This window comes from Cyclopterus lumpus, chromosome 10 (assembly GCF_009769545.1).
Source record: "Cyclopterus lumpus isolate fCycLum1 chromosome 10, fCycLum1.pri, whole genome shotgun sequence".
NCBI lineage: Eukaryota > Metazoa > Chordata > Actinopteri > Perciformes > Cyclopteridae > Cyclopterus > Cyclopterus lumpus.
Genome location: NC_046975.1, coordinates 9573923 through 9599770, shown reverse-complemented (window position 1 = coordinate 9599770; position 25848 = coordinate 9573923). Strand labels below are relative to the sequence as shown.

The window sequence follows — 25848 nt, the reverse complement described above, 5'->3', positions numbered from 1 at the left end:
TAAAATTGAGAAATCATCAGAGCTGAAGTAGTGGGATATTGGAAGTTCAGCTTCATCAGCAGTCTGTGCTGCTGAAATGAGAGAGACCTTCAGTAGGCTCCTTCATCCTCACCCACCCTCCCCTTCACTCTCTGCCTCTCTGTTTTGTAAACTCTCCATCTCTCATTTAGTTTTGCTTCCACTCGACTGCACTAGATATGGTGAGATCACACTACGGCTATTTTATCTCCACTTGTGTGAGAAATCATTTAATTAAACAAAGTCACAGCGATGCATAGCATATCCAGATCATAAAAAATGTTTATTGGGGTATTGAGAGCTGCAACTGCCGGCAAATATAATGATGTGGAGTAAAAGCCAAGAGTGTATCACTAATGTAGTGATGATGGTGGCTGTAAAGTAACTGAATTGTTATCCTGACATTGTCACTTCCAACTTGTCAAACACTGACGCTTCGTCAGTGGCCCGACGCTTCAAACTATAACGCCCTCGGGACCCCTGAAGCCTCCGTTTTGGACGTGGCAGTTTCCACTCCTTACAGACAAGGTGTCTTTTTTAAATAAACCTCCGTGTTCACAGGAAGTTAGGTTTAAGAAATATATCAATGCTTGATTTTAGTTTTACGAGGGAATACGAACAGCGATGAGAGTCCAGCGTGCAGTCCATTATATACGATGAAGAGTGAAGGACCCAGCGGAGATGTTATGATGCTAAAGTAATACCTTCTCTTTCAACATTACTGGGATTTATTTAGCTCCCAATTAATTTCCCCAACCCCATATCAATATTATTTAATTAAATTGAAACACTATTGATCTTCACAGAGTCATTTTGCATGGTAATTAATGGCTGAAATGCTGCGGCATGCAAATATGAACCTCAATTTTATTCTCATTGGACTCTATCCTCATAAGTGGTTTGCAATGTAATATGCAATCGGCTGATGGCTTATTAAGATCTTTACAGCCATTTAATCTGAGACTGTGGTCAATTATATCTCTCTGGAGTAGCATTGCAGTTTAATTTGATATAAACAAAACAATAGGCTGTGAAGCTGTGGTCATGATGGAAGCTGATACACCCGCTCTCACTCTCTAGTCTGTGCTGCAAAACAGACAGTCAGAGCCTGCTCTGCATCCTCCTCCAGGGACCTTCTGTGTGGTTTGTAAACAATAAATAATATTAATTTCATGCTGGACACCTTCATTGGATCGATGCGCATCGACCAGGCGAATCAGTTGTCTTTACAGGCTGCATACATCTCGGGTGTAATTGCAACAGTTTATGGAAGAGCGTGTAACAATCCGTAACATACAAATGAGCCTCATGTTTTCTTAATACTGATCGGTCACTGAGTCCGGTCTCTTCGGATCGTAGCTGCCGTGAATAATTCAAGAAGATACAAGAGAAATGGTGGTTCTGTCTCGGTTTCGTGATTGATTGCAGTAGGACTTGCTGCTTCGAGTCTCAGGATATTGTAACTCTAGCCACTGACGGAGACAAAATTAATTACAACCCTTCAAATCGATGAACAACTAAATGTGTCGAGTCCCCAAAGAGCCGTGATTGTTCATTGTAGTCTGATTCAGGGAACTAATGGGGTCCAGGTTGCTGCGACCGGATGAATCAGTGGAAGAAAAGGCTGTGGGAGAGGTCGCGCCCTGCCTTGCATCGTGGGGAGAAAACGCACTCTGATAATTCTTTTAAAAACAGCTGAAGATGTACTCCCTCCCTGCGAGAGGACAATATAGAGAGAGAGAAAGGAAAAGACTCACTTCAGCTCGCATCGCCTGATGGGACACGGGGCAGATTAGCAGAATAAGGGAGATCATTACGAGCAACCTCACAAGTGACCGAGTCATTCTGTTGCATTCAGCTGCTGTGGGTCTGCCTTCACATAAACTATATGGCTGTGGGGGTTGTGCGTTTCTGCGCTTTGTGCTGTCATTCTCACTGCGACTCTGACCTTTAGCAAGGGATGCTGGATGGAGAGAAGGCTTAATGAGTTTGTATAATAGCTGAGCTCTATCTGAGGAACCATCCATCTACATGAGCCCCGTAATTAGCTGGTAAGACAGTGGTCCAGCTCGGTGCTTCCACTTATTATTCTGCTGACTATTATGTGGGAGTGGAGAAATGGATAAACAAAGACACAACACCCCCCCACCCCCACCACCACCACCACCACCACATCTGAAGTGTATTAATAATCTGCTGTTGATTCTGGCAGCGTTGTAAAAAGGCACGGCTGAACAGTCTGAGAATCACTCCACTGACATCCTCAGAAAATAAGGTGCAAGCTATCTGGAACATAAGTCACATCCTGGTGTGAGTTTGCTGACAGGTGTACACACTCTCATGGGAGTGCTAATCCTCCTGCTTCTTGTGTTTTGTCCATCACCGATGTACTGCAGCGCACAGACGCACAAAACCTCAAGACAAAGCAGAGAGGCACATGCAACTGAAACTCAATGACATGCAGATGTGATCTGTGTGAATTTGTATGCAAAGCACCCGTCTGATTCCCCATCACACGGGGCTGGATGTCATATCCATCATTTTCATGTAAGAGAAAAAAAAGGGCACTTGCAAAGGTTCGGATGACATAATTTCCATTCGGTCGTGCATTGCCAATATGTGGTTAGTTATGCTTATTCAACATATTCAAATGTTTGCTTAAGAAGAAGAAGAAACAGGGTGTAACAGCAGTGCGCGCCCAGGACGCTCCGTTCCCAGCGAGCACGCGGGATCCGCTCCTGGTTTTGCTGCTCCGCTCATCGCCGCGTATACACCTTCCCTGACTCTCAACAGTCCAGCATTGCTGTGCAAGCAGATGTTTCTCCTCCGATGCCAATTCTTACAATTCCTGCGTTTGGAGCCGGTATTCTTTCGCGCGAGGAAAACTGAACGGAAACTGCCTCCCTCCTCGGCTCAGTGAGAGAGGGAGAGTTGTGGACGCATAGCGCGCTTTGGAGAAATACAGTACAAATAAAGAAGAAGAAGAAGAAGAAGAAGAAGAAGAAGAAAAAGAAGAAGAAGAAGAAGAAGAAGAAGAACCGCGGCGAGCGAGCGAGGCAGCGCTTTAATTACCACACCTGTGATGCGTTGTTCTGAGCAACGAAGACGCACGAGCGGGATGCTGATGGCCACGCTACGGCAGGAGGATATGTGTTGAGGAGAGGACTCGGGCGTTGTGAACGAGGCGTCAAGAGCTACAGAGGACACTCTCCGGACCGTAACAAGCACCGCGTGCCGGTGTTTTTCGTCTCTGCTCCCTGTCTTTTGAAACTTGGGTGATAAAAAGAAAAAATACACACACACACACACGCACACAAAAAGGCACGAAGATGCCCTCACTTGTGGGCCCCTTTGTCCGCTGTGGGTTCAGCGCTACGCTCCTTGTGCTCGGGCTCGTCTTCGCCGGCTTCACCTGCACTGGTGAGTGTCAGTCGCCTCTATTTGTAACTGCTTTGGTCGAATTAAGCACATTTTTTTTAGAGGGGGAAAAAAAACAAAGAAAAAGACAAAAACACAGTAAGTACATTACGTTGCAAAAAAAAAAAAAAAGGCTGCACGCGACAAGTTTTGCTTGCGGTTTTTTTTTTGTGCCGACATGTGGCCGCGCGTGACAGACGGAGCACGTTGTTGGCAGGTGGTTTTGTTCTGTAATTTGCTAGCACTAAACACTCCTCAATTAGCGGCGCCTTCAAGGTTACACGCCAGAGAGAGCGTGTCGCCTCGCACGTGTCAAACCAAGGTTAAAACTTGGAAGCAAAGCATTGTCCATCCTACCGGTCTTGCTAGTTTATATATATATATATATATATATATATATATATATATATATATATATATATATATATATATATATATATATATATATATATATATATATATATATATATATATATATATATATATATATATATATATATATATATATATATGTGTGTGTGTGTGTGTGTTTGGAGCGGCGCTGTGCCGGATGTAACATGTCCTTTACCCCGGCTGTCTTGGCCGTAAAGGAAGTTGGAGCTACACCTACTTGAGAGGGGGGGGGGGCACACAACCCTGCGCTATCGGGCACGCTTCAACAAGACGGGCGCGTGAACGATAAAAAAAATGCGGTGCTCGGTTCACATTTCGCTGCTCCTTTCTCATGGTCACATAAGCAACCTTCTCGCTCCAGAAGAAGAAGAAGGGGACCACCTTTCTAACCACGTTGCTGCTGTTCCATCTGTGCGTTGTGTCGAGCGGACCGGGCAAACCCCTCCACCCAGAGTGTTCATCCATCTCACCGGCTGCTCTGCTGGCTGCGGAGAGGATCACTCCACTGCGCCGGGCAGGACTCGTTCCTGCTGTATTTGCAGTATGGTGACAGCTTTACAGAGTTGGTATAGACGACCTACTCGTACCGATGAGTTACATGTTATGATGTGGCCCTTTTTTTTTGTTGGGCCAGACACACCCGGTTGCATGCAAATGTACTCAGATGTACAAAACAATCAGCAGCAGCAGTAAGGGGCCAAGCTCAAAGTTTTCCTTCAGCAGATACACAATGATCCATTTGGGAGGGAGCTTATAATGCAATTTCAGATTCTCTTTCCACTATTTTAAAAGATCCAATATGCTCATAACTATAGTGGGTTATTTATCTCCAACACTTGCCTGTATGCCTGTTTCCAATTGTTTATGACTGGAGCTGGCCATTGACCCTGAATATTACAGGTCACTGTTATCGTGCAGTCAAGACAGTCAAATCAATGTTTTGATCAATGCGGTCAATCGCCATGTTGCCCCATAATGCACCATTTCACAGTTCAGCCCTTTGACTATTTCTTTAAAACACTTTTCTTTATTCGCTAATGCTAAACATCAACCTTGCAGTGCCGCACAGCTGGAAGCAGCTGGTGAGTAGCCTATCCAAAAAACACGAGAATTTCACCCATCATTTGCCCCGCACTTGTTTCCGAACTGTTAACCTTGCTGTGGACAGAAGGCAAACATGTTGGAGTTGTTGTGTCTCTAGCTTCAGGACACTGAGATGATGAATTCTCTTGCATTAATTAGTGTATAATTATGAATATATTAGGATTAAATAAACAGTCATGCTCGAGGGACCTCCTGTATCAAGCTAGGTAAGTGGCAGTGCGTTGGTATTTACAAGTCGTTTTATGATACATGTTGAAACCGATGCATTTATATTGGGTTGCTGGGTGATATGGGCGGCATGGCGGTTCAGTAGGGGTTGTTGCTCGGTGCCTTGGTTCTCACCGGGTTCGTGTGGGTTTCCTTTGGTTGCTCTGGTTTCCTACCACAGTCAAAAGACCAGCTTTTTGTCAGCACTCTCAATTGATACCGTTTGCCTGTTCCTTTGTTCGCTCTGTCTCAGACTGGAACTCTGTCCAGGGTGTTTTCCTCCCTTTCACCCAAATGCATGCTGGGTCCTTCTCCAACCCTGAATAGCAACGTTCATAAAACAGATGATCAAAGGGATATGGGTAAAATCTGTTTTATTCTCTTCTAAGCAGAGCCCTCTCTCATATATCAGGGCAGTACAAGCATCCTTAAGAGCTACTATCACGGCTTACAGGCTACTTTTATAGGACAGCGTGAGTTCCAGAAATGGATCGGAAGGTAATTTGGAAGCCAATTCTTTCGACATCAGTGCTGGGACAGTCTCAGCTGAGATCAGTCGAGCTATCCCCCTGTAGAGAGACAAAGCGCTGACTCTGCATTTGTCTGTATCAAAGGCCGACAGTCTTTTTTGCAGGGAAACATAACTCATTCAGTAATAAAGGTAAGCCTGTCAATCTAGATTTGAGCTAGCTGAGCACTTTCCCTTTTGCTGTGTTGTGAGTGATCTGACGGGCCGGACAGAGGGGGGCGGTGTGCTTTCAGCCTGAAGAACAAAGCACTGTACTGCTGTGTGTGCGTGTGTGCACACACAGCAGTTAATGTTTTAAGCATGCGAATTGCATGTGTTATAGAAAGAGAGGGTGTTTCTACGAGGATTTGCATGCATGCATTTCTGCTGCATGTGTTGGGTGTATGGCCTGCAGATTATTCCATCTCCTGTTGCGGCTGCTGTTTCATATTTATTTAAACTTGCCTGTTTAGTCAGTTGTTACTTACTTCAGAAAAAAAGCCAGCTATCCATGCAGGATACAAGCAGGATATATCCTGGATTTCTCTTTGTTTTTCCCCACTAGCCAATGAGAGTGTTGCCAAGCGATTGTTGTGTGGTTCATTGAGGGAGCATGGGATTTGGTATCAGGTACCATCCTACTTGTGTGTACAGTCACCTCCGAGCAATTTCTACGGGGCGTAAACCTTGGGATGATGCAAGAAGACGGCCATTAAATGACGACAAGCAGAAATATATTGCATAATAGAGTAATTTGCGAGTTCACATTTATTTGTTCAGTAATATAAGAGATTTGTTTGCCAGAAGTCTCATCATTCTAATGGGAATCATCCCAGAGTTGTCTTTCTGGCAGCCAGTTTTGTCTCTCCTCATTGACTCACTAAAGAATGCGATAAGGAGAGCGAACGCTGAAATTAACATAATTTATTGGGGGAAATTGCCTTCTGGTCAAAGGAATTTAAAACCACTTCGTTTCTGTCCCATTGCTAATGCATGGCAAATGATTGCCATGTATTTGTGGGGATGTGGTCTTTCAGAGGGAAGTAATAATTCACTAAGAGTTTTTCTTCCCTCTAGTCATGGGAGATGAATTCAAATGATACAGACAATGGCAAGACTTGTGCACTAGGGGATGGAACTTTTAGATATATTTATTAAGCAACTGCTTATACTCACTCAGTGAATTAGCATGATGTACAAATGCAGAATATATCATGCAAGGAGGTAATTAGACTTCAGAAGAAGAAAAAAACGTTAAAATATGAAAATGGTTTCACTTCTCAGGAGTTCAAATGCTTGTAATGAATTTGATGCAGAATTTTAATTGGACAATGTGACACTGAAAAAATAGTTGGATTTTCTTAGCTGATCAAATGTACTGCTTTTTAAATTCACTCGATGTACATTTTTCTGAAAGTAAGCAAACAGACAAATTGAATGATTCGCCTTCCTGTCCAAGACTCGCAAAATGTAATTTCTACAGTTTGAGTTACCGTGATTAATGGATGCAAAAATAATAGTTCAGCATAAATGAATACAAGGTAAACAGTGCATTTAAACACAGGTCAGCTTTAAACAATGGAGGAGCATGCTCCATTTGGTGACAAATGCCCAGGTGCCTTATCTTTCAGAAGGCTACGTCCCTGCGCTTATCATTTGCAAATGGCAATCTTAGGGAATAAAAGGAAGGACACGGGCGTTGCCGAGGACACATGGAGGATGAACCTTGGAGAGGGCAGGAGTTAGGTGTTATTTTCTGCAGTCTGTGCAAAGGCCCTGTGAAGGCACTACATCTCTGTCAAACTCTGCCCTTTTATTTCAATTACCCCATTTCTATGATTCAGGTCTATGTGAGAGTGCTTAGGGGTTGAAGTTTGTCCGTTTCCCTCCTGAAATGGGGTGCACCGTAGTCACTATTTGTGCTTTCCCATCGGCAGAACATCTACCTTTTACCTCTGATGTGGGATGAGATTACTCCGTGTTTCAATGGGAGCCTGGCAGAGCTCAAGCAAATGTATCCGCACACCGTTAGTAGGATTTTAATCCGGTGTAACAATTCAAGCTTCCTCGGACTTCTGATAGATACTGAGAGTCGCCATCTTAGTTACCCATAATGCACATACACGTGGCTTACCACACCTGTTTCAAATAATCAACATGAAATAGCAGTAGGAAAATCCATAACAACATACAAATGCAAATACAACAATAATATCAAAAGAGTATCAGGGTCAGACATAAGGATAAACATTTAGTGGAGTGCGATTTTTATAAACCGTCATTTCAAGAAAGGATTTCAAAATTTAAAGATTAGGGTCAAACTTTCAGTGTTTGTACCAGGCATGAGAAAAAAATGAATCAGGGGAGGATGCAGTTCTTTTTGTTTAGTTTTTTTAGACAATAAACTTGAGAATACAGTTGTAATGTTGAGAGAACAATGAAGATATGTCAACAATAAGAGTAACTTAAAAAAAGCAAGCTATTAGTGTTTGCGCATGTTCTGAAATTTTGACTTTGTTCAGGACATTTAAAATGTATTGTCAAAATGCCAAATACACAAAATTATCTTTTCCCTATATTATATATATATTATACAGGTCTATATTTTAGCTTCATGTATTTTAGGTATATTGTGTGTGTGTGTATGTATGTATGTATGTATGTATGTATATATAATATATATATATATATATATATATATATATATATATATATATATATATATATATATATATATATATATATATATATATAATGTATGGAGCCTGATTTCTGTGATCCAGCACCCATCCGGTTAGCTACTGTGTGATGTGTGTGTCTTTTTCATTATTTCAATGAGAACCTGGACCATATTTCATGGAAGGCCACCACAGTGCCTGGCGTAGTATCAGCAGTCGGGAGATCGCCCTCAATCTCTACTGTTGTGTTTCTGTCGCTGTGCCAGCACTCGCATAGCCTCATACATCCATTGTCCAAGGGCCACCAATGGGAAGTCTAGATGAGCTTGTTGAGCTGAGTACCGAGTCTTCCATCATGTCTCTCTCTCTCTCTCTCACTCTCATGCAATGCTGACCCTGTTCTTTGTATGTGTTCTCTTGCTGGGAAACAATGTTACCTTTGCAAAGAACATGGGACATGTGAAGGTTGATGTCATGGAAGTCAATCACAATAGAATGGATACTAACGCTGCCAAAAGGCACATTACTCAAGTTTCCTTCTCCAGAATCTCTTGTTTGCTTTTGTTAACCAGAAAACGGATATGGCAGACAATTTGGCCTGTGTGCGAGCCTTGGAGGCAATATTTGTGTTGTTTTTTTCCTGTAATGTTTGTTTTTATTATACATGATGTGCTGTCTGGCTGCTCACATTGTACAGTGAGAATAGTGTTGTGTTAGAAGACGTTTCTAGAGTCCTTCCTGTTCTCTTAGTGATCAATACTCTTCTCCAAATGGTTAATTGGCCATCAGTCACTGTCAGTGGAAGCGCTTAGAAACCCAGAGGTGTCTTGGTGCAGCTCATAATATGAGAGTGTCCAGTCCTCTGGGTCCTTTCCTGGCCTTTACTTCAGGCCTGTTGGTGGCTGGGGAAAGCCGATCTGAATGCAATATGGAGTGCCATAGATTAATAGTTCCTTAGTCAGGCCACCAGGGAGCGATGTGAAAGCCACTTCCACTTCATCATATGGTGGACTGGATGGAAAGTCTACAGAGCATGCAGTGGGAAAGGAACTTTGAAATGGTGTGAAGGTCATATGATGTGAACTGGCATTCTCTGGATTATATCAGTTGAATGTCATCTTGTAAAATCCTTATTTGTTTGGGGGATAATTTAAAATCCAAGGTACACTTTTCTTGTAATAAGGTGAAATTATCTCACAAGGCAATTTCTCAGCAGCTTGTAGTCTAAAGTTAGAAAATAATGACACTTGTGTCTGCTACTTCAACCTTGAAGAGAGAACACACCTCCAATCAGATGACTGGCTCATTGTTATGCTTACCCCTATTTAGCATGGCATGTAAAAGACATAATTAGAAATCACCTAAGGCTACCCAGGCCGGCCTGCTGGCGCTTGATTGGCAAGGTTATCCGAGGGAGGTCTGGCTCAGCCTGAGCCAGAATTTGTCATCTTGAAGTGATTTTGTTGACAAGTCAGGAGGCACAGTGACCTTTCCTAATTATGTGTATGTGTCCAGGCCCTGAAGCCTTAGGCAAGCAATTCAACTGAGTCAATAGAACGCTGACTCTCCCACATTCAAGCCCAGACAGCACGTTGTGTGATGTAAGGTTCGAACATGCTGGTTTAGCAGCACGCTTGTTAATAATTCAGTATTGATACAATATTACTAATGTAATTTGTGTCATCTTTTGCTCAAATATGTGTAAAGAAACCAAGTAAAAAAAAAAGATGAGGTCAGATTTGTGCCTCGTTTTTCTCGCCTTCTTCTTTTTCCACCGCCACTGAAATCATCACGCAAAGTCATATGACATTGTGCTACGCAAGTTGATTCTCACAAAACATGAACTATTCATCATGCACCCTAAATGTGCAGCAGCAAGAGAATAGCCTCTCTGATCTATGTAGGTCCCTCTGTTATTGTTTTTCCCAAACAAACCATTTCCCGATGTGAAATGAGGTCTGAACATTACGCATTCAAAGCTTAAAGCTAAGCAGCAGATTTTCTTGGCAAGGCCATCAGGAACACCAGGCTCACGGTAAACACATTCAAGTCCTTACTCCAATAGAATTAATCATGACGATACAGCCACCATTGAGGCTAGACGCAGCTCTTTTCTGAACAGCACACCTTGCACTTGATTATGGCTTCTATGAATTTAAATGTCCATAGACAATGCATTCACGCTGAATCAAAGTGTGTTTTCTGCAGTTTCTTGTCACAAGTGCTTTGCGTTTAAAAAAGTACAGAGCTGCCGTGCTTTGGCATTGTTTCCACTGATGTACAATTCTGTGTTTCAGGCAGAATTGATATTGATGGTAAACGGAGCTGCATTCAACATTCAAAGCATTAATATAGCACCAAACAACTATTTGCTCTGAAGATCTAGTGGAGTAATGTCTACCTGAGCAGAGAATGAAGTCACACTCCCTCCTGTGGGTGGTGTTTTCAGGGCTTTTACTTGCTTTGTTGACGTAACCGGGCAGGCTCAGCACTGCTGTCATACGGCGGTTGCAGCCGATAACGTCGTCCCGACCGCCGGCGTCGTTGTTCAAGTTGCTCTGTCAGCACTTTTGCCAGAGTTTACGCTATAAGCGCTGTTAGCGCACCGTAGACTACGTCGACATGGTGAGAGCATTAAAAAATGCTCCCAATTTTGGATCTTACATCTTTTCAAGTGATATTAGAGAAGTGGAATCTTGGGCATTTCGGTCTGCATTATATCGATATTTAGTTTGGTTTAAAGTCGGAGCTGAAACAGTTCATCATCATCATGTTAAGCCATGACTAATGTATTCTATTTACAATAGCGTCCCAAATGTTGAATCGGGAACACAGTCAGGGAAAATATGTTTTTCATTTTCTTTTTATTGTCTCCTTTTGTGCACATGTGTGGTTTTGTGTTCTTTATGTTATTTGGGAACATATTGTGTATGTATGCAGTGTATCTGTTTAATGTCCAATCTGTAATATAGAAAAATACATTTTAATGAAAAACAAACCGATGTTTAATATGTAGTTGTAGCTGTTCCATCATAACATTACAAGCCCAATGTTAAGAGGTTGATGGGGGACAGTCGAGTTCCCTTTAAAGAGCCCATTCCTGTTTATTAAAAAATCTTACCCCATACGACCCTGGTAAACATGCAAAGTTGTCTTCCCCCTTGTGTTTTTCAGTGGGCTACGTTTGTAAGTATTGGAGCACTGTGAGCACTATTTACTGTATCATTAGACACCCATATTGGATTTGTTCAGTTAAGAGCTGGCAGGCAACGATATCCAATATGTACTATTCTTTTGGAGAGAACATCTTGCTGTAATCCCCTTTTTAAAAACTGACAGTGGGTAATGTTTGATCAAGCCTACAGGAGTCACTTGTGAACCTACTGTTGAAATAAAAAAAACTGTTGAAAGAAAGTGCTGCTTCTGTGAATAGCTGGTATGCCCACCACGTTTTCAAGTGGCTACCGATGACTATGTGACGCTGTGGTAATGTAGCAACCGTTGACCCAATCTCTGCATCCTATGATTTCTAGCAGCTGGTAGTTTGCTCAGTTGGATGTGGGATTTGAACCGTGTCGTTATTCAAGGTCTTACGAGTCGGATGTGAATATGTATTCTTTTTTTTGTGAGTAATTTCCAAAAGGCAGGGTTGTAACTACAGTCTGATCTGGATTATTGTGCCAATAGCCGATGGAACACGTTGCTCATAAGGAAAGACATTCACATGTTCTCAGGCTAAAAGTCGCTGAACTCTGCGTCTCGTTTATTTTTAATTAAGCTTCAATCATGTATACAGCATGTTTATACCTTTCATTAGTGCACAACAAGTCTTGGTATAAGTCTGCTGGGTACAGTCAATTGATGGATATACAATTACATCAGCAATAAATCTGGTGTGGGTGGATAGAAGAAGATATATTGCAGTTCTTGTTAGTGTTCAAGCGTCCTCTGTCAAAAAGACAGCATGATGTCACCATCATGTAGTGCTTCCACTCTTCACTGGCCTAGCAGATGCTACTTTAGCTTAATGGGACACTCAATAATGTGTATTTGCTGGTATGCTTATAGACTTGAAAGTGCTTTTAGAAATTATTGATTGTAATTTTGCTGTTGCTTCTTTTGGGAGTTGGCACTGTTCAACTTATTCATTGACAACAACAAAGCTCAGTCCAATTTGTTCTTTCAATTAATTAGCCTAACATCGGGTTGGGGTGGCCAGACATCTGGTGACTAATAAACAAGAATTTAAGGAGTTGTTTGTTTGATGTGGCTGTCATTTATTGAATGTGAGTTGGCGTCCAATTTCAAGCAGTGATTGTATGTTCCCTGGCTTCTGACCGAGCGCAGTTCATACGGTATTGTTAACAGCTCCTCTAATTACTTTATTCATCCTTTATTTCTGAGTCACCGTAGCACATTTTTACTCTCAATTTACGAACATCTCATCACTCATGAACTGAAGACACTATAGAGCATCCTTCATCTCAATTATTCCAGATTTGACAATCTAATTGGAGCTGAAAAGTCAATTGGGATGAAACCGGTAACTCAGTGAATAAATTATCTGTTAGATTGAAGGGCTCGTGGATTTGGTTTTGAATGTCCTCATAAACTCTCCTACTGATTTATATCAAACGTGTCTGATGTTTGCAGCATGTCCGGGCGTCTGCACATGAACAAGTCCTGTGGGGATCACAGATTCATCCCAAGAGTGGTCGCGAATGTCGCCAACTGTCTATCTCTACTTGATCTGATGGGGGTGTTGTTTTCAATCATGAATACTGAGCAGCATTGTAAGTCTGCCAAACGTAATTGTGATGAGAATAGCCAATGGAGTTTACGGTTTGGTGGAGCAAACTGGATCCAGCTATTTTGCTCTACAGCTGTGTTGATTGGTGTCAAGATGTGAAATCAGTGGCCCTGATGTTCAGCAGGGTATATTTTCCATTTTATCAGATGTAACTACGTGACTGATCGACATTTTGGAATTTCGGTTGCAGAGTTTAAATTTCAAAGGTCCCCAGTTGTACTGTAATCATACAGGGAAACATCAACCGTATTATATATGGTCAGAAACCAAAGGCTAGTTATATCAATATGCCCTTATCTTTACTGGAGTGGTTCCCTCAGACAGACTCGCGCTTACCACCACAAACATCAACAGCTGCTGCTTCTTGAGGTCTGATTGGCCACATTGTCGTAATTGTCACCCTTTTAGAATGAATGCAACTATTAATTCTAATTAATTATGTTCATTGAGAATTTCTATCCTGATTATTATTATTAATAGATGTATTTTATTTTCGCCCCTGGACTCCTAGATTTAGTCTCGCAGAAGTTTTTGGGTGCATGCGCCACTGGGCCAGACTGATGAGGTGCGGCATTGGGTAGTGATGGAGGACCGTGTCCCCTTAATCTCTCCCAAACATGACAACTTTATAAAGGCACAATAATTCATAATGAGCCTGCTCTCTCTGGAGGGTTTGGTTAACGTTCTTTTTTTAGTGGGAAGCAATGTCCGACTTGCATTGGGACTTGCATTGGGCTGCGCTCTCCTGAGGGTCGAAGGAAGGTGATCCCTCTTCTTCTCTCTATACAAGTGTCTAATGAGGAAAGGGAAACAGGGGAACTAGTAAATAACAGCGCAAGAGGAAACAAAATTATAGAGGGTGGGGAAAAAGGGAAGTAAAGTGAAAAGCGTTTTTCCCTTTTCTCTTTGCTAATTAGGTTTTTACCGAACAACCGTTCTAGCATCGTCCCCTCCCTTCTTTTATTCTATTATAGCAGATGGTATCAACACATTCACATCCACAGCTCTTCTCGCCTGTATCAGACATTACTGCATATCAGGCTGATTGTTACTTAAACCACCTTAATGGTTGGTGCAGTTGATACCCTGAATCTACAGTATGTGCAACCCATATCTATACTCTTAATATTTCCCTGATGCAGAACATATATGCAATATGTCTTGCCATGTGTGTACCTGTGTGGTACCTGTGTGTACCTGTGTGTACCTGTGTGGTGAGGTCACTAAAGAACGACGACATGTGTTAGACTCCGTCTGTGACTGAGTAACCTTTTTCCATTGTTGCTGCAAGTCCTCAGTTCGAATCTCAAGTGTGTTATGAATCAACTTATTTTGTATCTTTCACAAGTTCCCAGAGCCAGACTTCAGGCCATGTCCCTGAATCACCCCAGTAATGTGGGATGGAAGTGCCATTGTTGCGAGATTGGACAGTCGGTACTTAGCTATTTAAAATCATATTTCTGGTGTTTAAATTACCCGACTGAACACTTGGACAGATTGGTTTCAAGCTGAATCATCACAAAGCCAAATGCAATTTGGCTTATTTTCTAATTTCTTGGTCTGCAACATACACTGCATTTGGCTTTGCTCTGCCATTTTCACTGAAGTAATTATTACATAATAACTTTTCTGGCTGAGTCAGATTGTTGTTGAAAATGTCACTGTAAAACTTTTTCACCCTTTTGATGATTTTTTAAATTTATTTTCCTGCAGAAATGTTCAACTGAAATCCTAAGCTTTTACTCACAAGAGAGGAGTAATCATTTTAAGAAGATCATTTGCTTCACACAAAAGTATTTCATCGTTTTGCACTCAAAAGTCTTCAAGTCCCTGTCCAGATTTGAAAGAGAGGATTTGTCCCACTCGTGTTCAAAGGATCAAGATAAAACTGTGAAACAAACCAGTCCCATGTATAAAAAAAAGGACTCCCTCACTTGGATAACATTGCTAAGATTTCACAAAGGCGCTTTTCTCTTGCCTCGGCAGCCTTCATCTTTCCTTTTATCAAGCTTGTCTTACCTTTCAGATTCCATTATATTAATCAGCAGCATACCGTAGCTCTTCTCAGTCATTAGAGGATGCTGAGAAGCTGACAGTAGATCATTTGGAAATACTGTTTTCATCCGTCCTTCCATGTCAGACCTCTCCCTGTAGAACTATGACTCAGACTTCAAATAGTAAAAACACATTTCAAGCATTAAGCTAAGTAGTGCTCTTTTTGGTTTAGATTAATTTGTCGGCTTTTTTCCCAACATAAACTCAAGCATTATCTGCGCCCATCCTCTGTAACGGGCTGCCATTTTGTGTTAAGCCAGCACAGATGCATAGAGTCTCCACAGCCTGGCGGAAATTGCCAGCGCCTAAAGCAAACAGTTGGACCCGGGGTCCCACAAGTGTGGAGCAGCCAAGTAAACCCATTAACTGCCTATAGAGTGGTTTGTGGTCTTGTCTCCACATGACGGTATCCACAAATGAACCACAAGCTGATCTTACTTTGTGTGTTTGGCTGTATTAAATAACCACAGCCGAGTCAACACTTCACTCTTTCTGTATCTACGAGTGGAGGAAATAAAACATGCTCACATTATGTAACTGTTTGTGTCTGTGTTGGAAGTAGCAGTTGTACTTAATTTATAGTGTAAGAAATGTGTTGTAAATTACACAGTAATGCTGATAAATCACAGCATAAGCATTTGGCTTGGAAGATATCATTTGACAAGTCTGCAGCATTTCATTTTGGGGCACTTTCTTACTCTGAGTTCTTCTATCCGCTCTCAACATATGATGCTCAACTGTACAAACTATTTGAATCGCCAGAAGGTGTTTGATTAATGCTGAGTGTGAGTTATCAGCTCCAAACAGGCCATGTAGCTTCCCTCTTATCATCCTAGCCAGCCGCTTGCAGAATTTCTGCATGTTTTTGAGCTCAGCCCTAAATGTGATGACAATAGTCATGAACAGAACACAAAGACAAAAACTGCCACTTGCAGCAAAATGAGAGCCTCCCCCTCTCGCCTAATTTTTTGTGTCGGATTCTCGTGCAGTATGTTTGACAAGAAGGGCTGGCAGCTTTACGCAGTGGCACAGCTCAGGCTGTCGTGGGTGCTGCCCACCCCGACCCCTGTCACACAATTAGCTTTCTGCTTTTCAGATAGCTAGAACAAAGGTGAACTCCGGGAGTCGCGGCTGTGTTCAGTCAGAGCAGAGGGGTGTGTGTGACACTCCGATGACTCCAGGGCACTTTCTTGACCAGAGGAGTCGTTGGCTGTCACGAAACATCACTGTCTCCCTCCCCACTAATGGCATCTCCAGATTGTGCTATGAGGAACAAAGGCTGGTTGTATGAGATACTGAGGAAAAAGAGCGACCCCATTTGGGCTGCAGGCTGTGGTTTGTGACGGGGGCTGCAAACCTATAGAAGTGTCGTGACAGATATGAACCAAGGAACAATTATCGGGTGATGTGCTTGAAGCTAAGCTGGCGGTGCCTTCAACAGAAAGGAGAGAAATGTGTCAAATGAATACCACAGCAAATTCATGCTTGTACACACACACACACACACACACACACACACACACACACACACACTCACACACATGACTGCAATATTTCAATTTGTTAGGCTGTCGAAACTATTACAATTAAGCAACGATAAGGGGGAAATTATTAATGTTAGTGTGTTATGATTGTATTGTTTTATTCATGAGGTTAAATTCAAAAGGTGAGCGTGTTCACAAAACAAAAAAACGTATGCAGAATAACAACTAAATTAAATGTTACAAAGACTCATTTGTAATATTCCTGTGGCTATGGAAATAAATAAACTCAATTGACTGAGCTGACTATTTTTCCTGATAATCACTCGCTTCTGAATTAATTTGTATAATATGTAAATGTGCGTTATCCTGCCAGTAATCAATCTAAAATGGGATTTTTTGTTGTGTTTCTGCCAAAAGTCAAAATAGGAGTTAAACAGCAGGAGTGTATTGACTTGATCTTCATTCAATCTTAGTTGCTGTCACAGAGTCACTAGGAGGCAAATGAAATGTGTTTAATAACAGATGAAGATGAAGCATTAAGTACATTTTTATACTGCAGTTGCTAATTATGAATCTGTTCAATACAAGCAGCTTTTTGTTGTCTCGGTGCTCCCCTCTTTTTGCTCGCAACCCTAATACCAAGAATTGTCATTGGCTGTTGGACCCCAAGCTAATTGGATTAAAAGACAAAAACACTGTTTGCCAAAAACAATGTATTCATTTTCATTCTTATTATTTTAAACAGCACATATAGCCCCAAACTAACAGCAGAAAATTGATTGACAGTAAAGCACAGTTCCAGCTGTCTCTGCAGGAAGTAGTCAGACAAGCCTTTGGTGAACTGTTTTGTCGAAGGTGGACAAATAAAACAACATGTGGTCTCTGGTGTAGTCCCTCTTACAGAAATGACAGTTCCTTTTAAGTGGTAATGTTATTTTTCTTCATTGTTAATTCAAGTTTTGAGGAATTCTGTGTGCAGTCAGAATGTTGCATACGCCATGTTTATGCAAAGCATTGCAGCAGTGCAACACTTGGCATCAGCATTGTCACACTAAATCTCCGTCTCCATGACACTCGGAGTCACAACACGGGCCTGGAAATGCAAGCCCTCCCAGTGTCAAGACATAGTTCTCTTTTCTGGGCTGAAGCTGCTAATGGTTCTGACAGAATTAAAAGTGATTTCCTCACTGAATTATATCACATAAAAAAAAAGCACTGCAGATATCTAGAACCACAATATTTGACCTGCTTTCTTTTTCTCTTCAAAGGCAGAGTAGTATTATCCCTTCACCCTTTCTATTTCCTAGTTCCCAGCATGTATGTTCGGCCATGTGTCTTATTTTCCCTACGGTCGCTGAGTCCCATAGGTTTAGCTGTAATACTCTGGTTAATTCCCCCTGCATGTCGGGTTATTGCCATCAAAGCTCCTGTGTCAGTTTATCCCCAATTCTGGCTTATTCTTTTCACTGATGGCTTTATTACTCTGTGTTACCATGCATGCCCCACCAATCAACACACACACACACACGGACGGAAAGTCCTTTTAGAACTCACGGTGTGTTACAATCGGCCATTTATTGTTCCCTCATGGCTTTGTGTCTCATTCAGTTGTTGAGTAAAGTTGCTAATGCTTCTACCAATACAAGAAAGTTTAAATTCCTCTCAGTTTCTCAGTTCACGATATGTTTATAGAAACAGAATCGTTCACACAGTCCCCACCCACTCACCCACACATTTTGTTATTCACCATGAACAGTTGGTAGCGCAGCGGTAGAAATTGAGGTTTCTTAGTTAAACATTCCACCCCAGTTGGCAGAGTTAGTTATGGAGTTTGAGGGTTTAAATATCAACTGATGCTCAGTTAACATCTCATTTGTCATTTCCACAGTGTGAGGACTGAAATTCACTGAAACCAAAGTGGTTCACACTGAAGAAATGTCAGATCTTTCAACATTAGGAACTGATACAATCATTTATACAATACATTTCAGCTTAAATATTACTATATTGCATCAATGCCATTATTGTACAAAAAAAGCTACATCTTCAGTTTTCATTAGTGATATTTTGGACATAAATAATGAAAGTGGCGTTTGTAACAGTACAGTGGTGCACAACCTCAAACCACCCCTCTATATAAATGCCACCCTGTGGTAACAGAAAGAAGCAGGCGTCACTATGAAAACCTTGACCCCTGAGATGCTGGGTTGATCTAAATTAAGTCCCTTTACTTCACCAGAGGACGTGGATCCTGAACACAGATTGTGGCTGTGTTATCTCCCTATCTTTAATTTAGAAATGCAGGAGGACCGCACATGGGTGGTTATCCACTCTCACTGTCTGTCTTGTCACTTCATGCATGTTGGCTCTGCAAAAGCCTCCTTTGGGCCCACATAGCTCGCCGTGTGGCAGGATTTTAAAATAGTTTTCATTGTCTGTACTTTCCCTAATGACCGCCGATAGTAGAGATGATATCAGAGATCCTCTCTAAAGATTTCCATCTTTTTGCTTCTGAGCCCTCTGAGACTAGACATCGGAGGGCTAACTAACCAAGTGAACAGCTCTTGTATTGTAAAAAGAAAAAAAATGTTAAATGCCCTGACATGAGCAGTGCTGTTTTGAAATTAGCTTGTTGTGCCTTTTCTTCAGAGAGCTGTATGTTTTGCATTGCAGCAAAGAAAAAGGGTGAGCACACAGGGGCAGCCAGGAGCAGCTCCCCTGTAGCTGCCTCTTGATCAGGGACACTTCTGCAGGGGTGTTGGCATATCAAAGAAGAGACGGTCTCACCACTAAGCCTTTGCTGCCTCCAGTTATGTAGGTGGATGAGGGGCGGGGTGGGGGCAGGGGGGTCGAGGCGTGAGCTTCTCATTGTGGGTGACAGGGAATGTTAACTTGAAATGCTGTTGTCACAGCAGAAATCCCTTTTTTAATGCAATAGCAATAGCACACTGTACCCATTATCTTATGAAGTATTGACTGCAAATTGTTCATAACCTGAGTCAATGATGTGCTCCACCACAAGCTTGATTGGACAACTTATTCATTAAATAGGATAATTCGTGAGCTGATGTCTTTAAAAATATTGCGGTGTTCTATGGTTTTGCAGAAGGCTCTGTTTGTAGCCAAAGTTGACACAAAGTGTTGCCTGTCATGATGGAGCATTGACGACGATGTCTCCAGGGGTTTCATCTTTGCTCTTTACATTTGCCTTCCACACAATTGAAAGACAGCGAAAACAGTGCAATTTGTCTAAAAGGAAGCGACTCCAATCGATAGAATTTTCATTACAGTTATGTTTTCATACTGCAGGAGAGGCAGGGTGCAGAGCTCTGATGAATGATACATTAATGTTCCCATCCCCTCTCCCTCCTGTGTCAGTCCTTGGCTCCTGAGTCCTGTCACTGCGATGGGGCGGGAGCACCGGGATGAGTTTGTGCACCGGGACCTGAATCTCCTGAACGCTACGTCTCCAGTCAACAGCTGTCAGTTTTGTCATTGTAGTATCCCGGCAGTGTTGTGGCTTTGCAGGGGAAGGGGGATACCAGAAGCCATGATCTTTCTGGGAGCTGCAACTTATTGAATTATCCCTCACTCTGTAGTCCCACTTCCAGCGGTGGAGTTAAAGTAAGCAGCTTACCTATGGCCCTCAAAAATACGCGACTGCCTTGTTCATAGTCCAGCAAGGAATGGAGGAGCCATCCTGGAAAGGCAATTCCTATTTAATTATGCACATTATAAGCTAAGCTTTGTATGAGATAGCCAGAAGATTGTGGACACTAAACAATTAATAATAATAAGAAGAAGAAATAGAGACTGAAGTGGCACCGCATACAAGCTGCCGCATCGATGTTGTTTGGCTCACCTCTTTCGTCTGCTTCAAATTAAATGATGCCATACAGCTGCAGTTTTAGTTTCCTTCGAGACTACCTGCCATGTCTCATCTTGTCACCTAAAAAGATGCCCTGTGCGCCTCTTCCTCCCTCCCACCTCTGCTGAAACGTTGCCGGCCTCGGCTCAGCTGTAAATTGTGCACGGCCTCTGTTAGTCCATTTATAAACAAACATAATATTATGGTAATCACATTGTCATATTGCTTATTACTAATGCAATACAAATCACTGTGACGCCATCGGCACGGCTTGCTGATGTAGGCTACTTTTAAATTTGCCAAAATGTGTCATAATGACATATGTTCAGTCAGGAAGACTAAACTCTGCTACAACATACTACCGGTATATAATCTTGCTGCTGTCTCTTTTTAAATATAATTGTGTCTCTACCTTCAGTACGTTTATGCTGCCGTAACGCCATCTTCTCCCAATCTTTACACATCCATCAGCTTCATACTCATCATTCCATCAGCCTCATCAGCCATCGTGTCTGGACTCCACGGGGGGATTCATTGTGCTGCTGCTCAGGGCAGATGCCCCTCGATTACAAATCTCACTGTAGAGTCCAAGCGCCAAAGACTCTGTCAAGACATATCTGTTAATAACAAACAATTATCTTTTCTTTATCTAACTTGTCTTTCCTGATTGAAATGCTGGTTCAGACGGTTTCATGGGTTCAAACCCGTTTGTTGACCAGAACGGTAAAATGGGGAATTGACCTAAGTCTAGTTCCAATTTAAAAAAATCATAATGCTACAGCATGCAGTGAGACTTTAGACCATTGGTGCCCACACTTTTTGTCTTGATGGACCCTTCAAGTAAAAAAGAAAGACAAAAAAAGACACTTCACAGACATCGTACCTCCCCGGTAGCCTGCAGCTTCACTTTGAGATGCCATGGCCACTTCTCTGAAGTGTGGCAACAGTTTGTCTCCCCACTTGCATCTACATCGCTTTGTACAGTAAAGCATGTGGGCACATACACAGACTTGATGATGCGTTCACGTGTACCTCGTAAACTTTGAGAAACTCAAGCTGTTGTTGTAAAGTACCCTCCTACCATCTACTGTTGTGGATCTTATTTTGGTTACAATAAATTACAGTTACTGGTGACTGGTGAAATTAGTTTCTGTTATTACATTGGAGCAAATCCCTGCAGCCAAATTCCAAAAATATTGATAAGCTTGTGAAATGCTGCACACAGCTACGATGTTCGGATGTCCATATACTTTTGGCCCTGTAGTGTATTTCTTCTATTACGGGGTGACAGGCTCCGGAATGTCCCAGTTTATTCTTGTTGGGTCCCTACTCATCACCCACAGTCATTTGCTAACTACGACATCATCACATTAACATCAGCATGTACTGTCTCTGCCACAGCGGGCAGGCTTTAAAATGAGACACTGGAGAGGTGGTAACTCGCACACCACACAGGAAATGCTGATCAGCACCCATGACAGCAAGAGGGGTAGGTGTAGAACGCAACAGCCCCGTCTCTAAATCCAATAAACCTTGCTGTGATACAGCTGTGACACAGCTGTGACAGGTCAGCCAGATAATGCAACACAGAGTGCAAAACAAACCGCGCTTACTCACACCAGGTGCCTCTTGCTCATTATGCCCTTGGCAATCACAAAACAAATGACCACAGGACTACAGGTGCAACCGATTCACTCTCTTGGCATATCGTCATTTACATTATCATCATTTATCATGCGCAGCATGGCAGCCTAATATATTGGTTAGTGTTGGGTCCGTGTATTATGTATGCACATCTCAAAACAATGGGGAAATTACACTCACTCTCACATCTCAGTTTATGGACCACCACACTGGTGTTATTGCTGTCAATGCTAGCAAGCAGCAGCTGTGAAAAATTGTCCAGCTTAGAGAGTTTCGCTGTTTTCTCCTCCTGCTCTTGCTGCTGTGCATCTGTGCACCACTTGTGTTTTAAGTCTGATTGTAATATATTATTATTTTTCTGCAGCTGTAGGTGTTTAACTACGCAGCCAGTGATTACCGATCAAGCTTTGAACTTGTACTTTTATGACTTGTGCAAAATACAATCTGAAGTGGGCTAATTAGGTTTAGTTTTTACACAAAACTGAAGGAAGATGAGATTGACCACTGAAATGCTCATAAAAAAAAAAATCTGTGCTAATCCAATAAAGTGGAACCAGCGAATCATCCACAAGCCCGCCCGACTAAAACTCATGGCTGTGAGACAGAAATATTTTAATTAAAAATAAATATGCTAGGATCTAAGATTCTAGGAACCTGATAAAAATCCGAACCGGTTCTCCATATTAGAAAACTAGGCCTTTGTCATGAAACCTTTGGTTCTCTTTTTAAGTTTGGACCCACTGAACTTTACATTACTGGTTGTCATGGTAATCATCAACATATACTGTATAGTTCTAAAGATGGCGTATGCTTCCTCCTCTGTGTCAATTTAAAACAAAGTGTCAAGTGACACATTTGCAAAGTAAAAAAAAAGGACTTCAAGAGAGTTCTGAAGCCGTGACGTTTGAGTCGACCACTCGCCACCATCTTGTTGTTTGGAACTAGAGGACCTACATTTAGGCTGAAGGGTGACAGAACCGAGGTGAAGCTCAAGCCAAGTGTGAATGTCTCGGGGAACAGCCCAGAATATAGATGGGTTTCCCAGTAACCATACCCATTTGTGGTCCTGTAACTGGTTATTTCTCACCACTTGCAAGAACTCACTTACCGTGTAATCTGGGCTAGCACTGTTGCGGCTGCAATTTCTCACTTGAGTTCCTGTGTGCGTCTAATTTATAAATTGTTTGTACAACAGATCCTGACAACAGCATTGTTTAGCATCCATTCTTGAATGTTTGGATGCAGTAAAACCTTTTGCCAGTAGTTTAACATCTGCTGACGGGAGTGGATGGTAACAGAAACAGGGCGATGTCTTCTATTAGATATTTTTCACATTATACTAAAGTGAGTCCTCTGAGGCAATCAGTTACGCCTTCCATGTCATATTTTCAACAAGCTCTCATTTTCAGGGATTCATCAAAAAGGAGGAGGTGTGCTTAGAGAGTGTTGTGATCCACTGTTGTCTTCTGAATGGAATCCTGCTCTGATGGGTTGTAGTCCAGAAGTGATGGACGGTCCTTTTGCAGCAATCTTTCATTTATTCCTTCATCTAAAGACAGGTGAGGCAGGAAGCTGATGGAAATGCACTTTTTTCATTACTGTCTCAGGGTGCAGTTTCCCCGTCTCGGCTCATTGCTGGTAGGACATGAACCCAACTGCTACGAGATCCGAGTCGTTTAGTTTATAAGCTCTCACAGCTTTTGCCCTTTTCTTGACACCATTTGTCAAATAGTTTGATGAATCCTGAACCTTTATCATTTTTTATTTATTTTTGCTTCTTACCATACGGCACTGATCATGAAGGCGTTCTCTCTCCCTGCCGCTACAAACACAGACTCACCTGCTGCGGAAGAGATTACGGCAAAGCCATCTTAACATCTTAAACATCTAATCTGTGATGATTTACGATTTGTGTTTATTTTTCCCATTGAAGTCCACTTTTCTTATCATGGTGGTTCGAGAGTAAACATCTGTTGTTTTCTTTTCTGATGAGCCTAACTTCTGCTTCTTATTTACCTTTATTGTGGTGACTCATGTCCTCACCAGAGGTAAATGGTATTGAGAGACATAAGCACATCTACAAGGAACATAACTCATTTCAGAGGGGTTAAAGGGTTTCCTTTGCTTTTCCACCACAATCTTATCACTGGCCCTGTGACTGTTTCTTCTTTTGACCTTATTTGAATTCTGAGATAAGCGTCCCTCCAGCAAAATTGGACCAAATTAGTCTTTTATCTGGTGTGTTTTAAGGGAAAGCATGGTCCCCATGCCTGTCTGCTGCATGCAGACTCGTACAATGTAGATGTGCTCTGCTGCTGGATTGTCTGATTTGCCCAAATTCGTTTTAGTGGCTGTCAATGCATATTCAGGTCACACAAGTGATCTGACCTCAGTCTGAATGTCTCTACATGTTTATCCATCTAACAGAGAGACACCAACAAATCTGTTTTGAATGAAAGGGATTCCAACACATTACAATGTGAAAACAAACAGAAGGATTTGTTGAGAAGTGTGTAAAAGCTTAGTACACTCTGGCATTACATTATCTCATTTATCCAAATCTGTGAGGAATTTGTTTTTTCCTTGGCTTCATAAAATATTCAGAGGCTTGAAATGTATTGAAATTATGAGCTGATGCTCAGTAGGAATGACTTACAGCACATATTTAAATTCTCTTAGATGCACAAATAGGGAATTTCATAGCAATTATGCACATAATCAGGATATGTGTTGACATTGCCATTTCTCATTATCAGATATGTGATCGTTATCCATGAGATTAGGTTAGTTGAATTTCTCTTAATATATTGGGTTCCAAATCAAAAGTTTTCATGGAAATCCAGGCTATACAACAAGAGACAGTTTCCATACATATTGACATCATTAGTCTATTATCAAAAAGTCAATTTTTAACCAAAATAAACTAACATTTACTGGTTTAATTTGTCATTTCTTAGGATCTGCTGAGATTATTTCTCTTAAGTGATAAGAAATTGACTATCATTGAGTTTTACACATGTCAATATTTAACCAAACCATTGAACAATTTATTGAAACAATAATGGCAGATCAACTTGTTCCTCCTGTCATAAGTCACTAGTCATAATTATTTCCAGTTCCAACAATTATAAAGAACCATATAATAATGATAATGCAAGATAAGTACATGCATTTTTCTTTTACAGCTATTTTGAAGTTCAAATGGAATATGACTTCACTCCACCGGCAACAGGCGACGCTGATGTGAGGCAAGCGCGAGGCGCGCCGCCACCTTGTGACGAGCACTTTCCCAGTTATCTAGTGCTGAGGCATGGAATGAGCAGATAAAACAATTCAAAAGGGGAAATGATTCTGTCCGTAATCAGATTTATTTACGCAGCCCACTGAGGAAGATTTATGTCTTATCTGTGGCTGCGGATTTCAATTCTCTATGCTACGATGCAGATAAACAATCAGTCGGCGGTCTCTAGAGGTTGTTTTAATTGTGTGTGTGTGTGTGTGTGTGTGTGTGTGCGTGCGTGCGTGCGTGCGCGTCTATTAGTGCGTTTTGTCTATCAGCATGTTTTTGACAACCGAGACAGTGATGTTTCAGAATATAGTCGGCGCCTCTGTCTCCCCGGCTTCCTCATGACTATTTTTCATGGCTGTTAAATGCCAGACAT

The 25848-nt window shown here is 41.8% G+C and overlaps 1 protein-coding gene across 1 annotated transcript in view; it reads left to right on the top strand.

Annotated features, from left to right (window-relative positions):
- Positions 1 to 3347: 3347 nt before the first annotated feature.
- Positions 3348 to 25848, top strand: part of unc5a (unc-5 netrin receptor A) — a 116116-nt gene continuing 93615 nt past the window's right edge. Inside the window, exon 1 of the mRNA XM_034544321.1 lies at positions 3348 to 3438. Within this exon, the coding sequence (XP_034400212.1) occupies positions 3348 to 3438 (91 nt within the window). The remainder of the gene's footprint in view (positions 3439 to 25848) is intronic.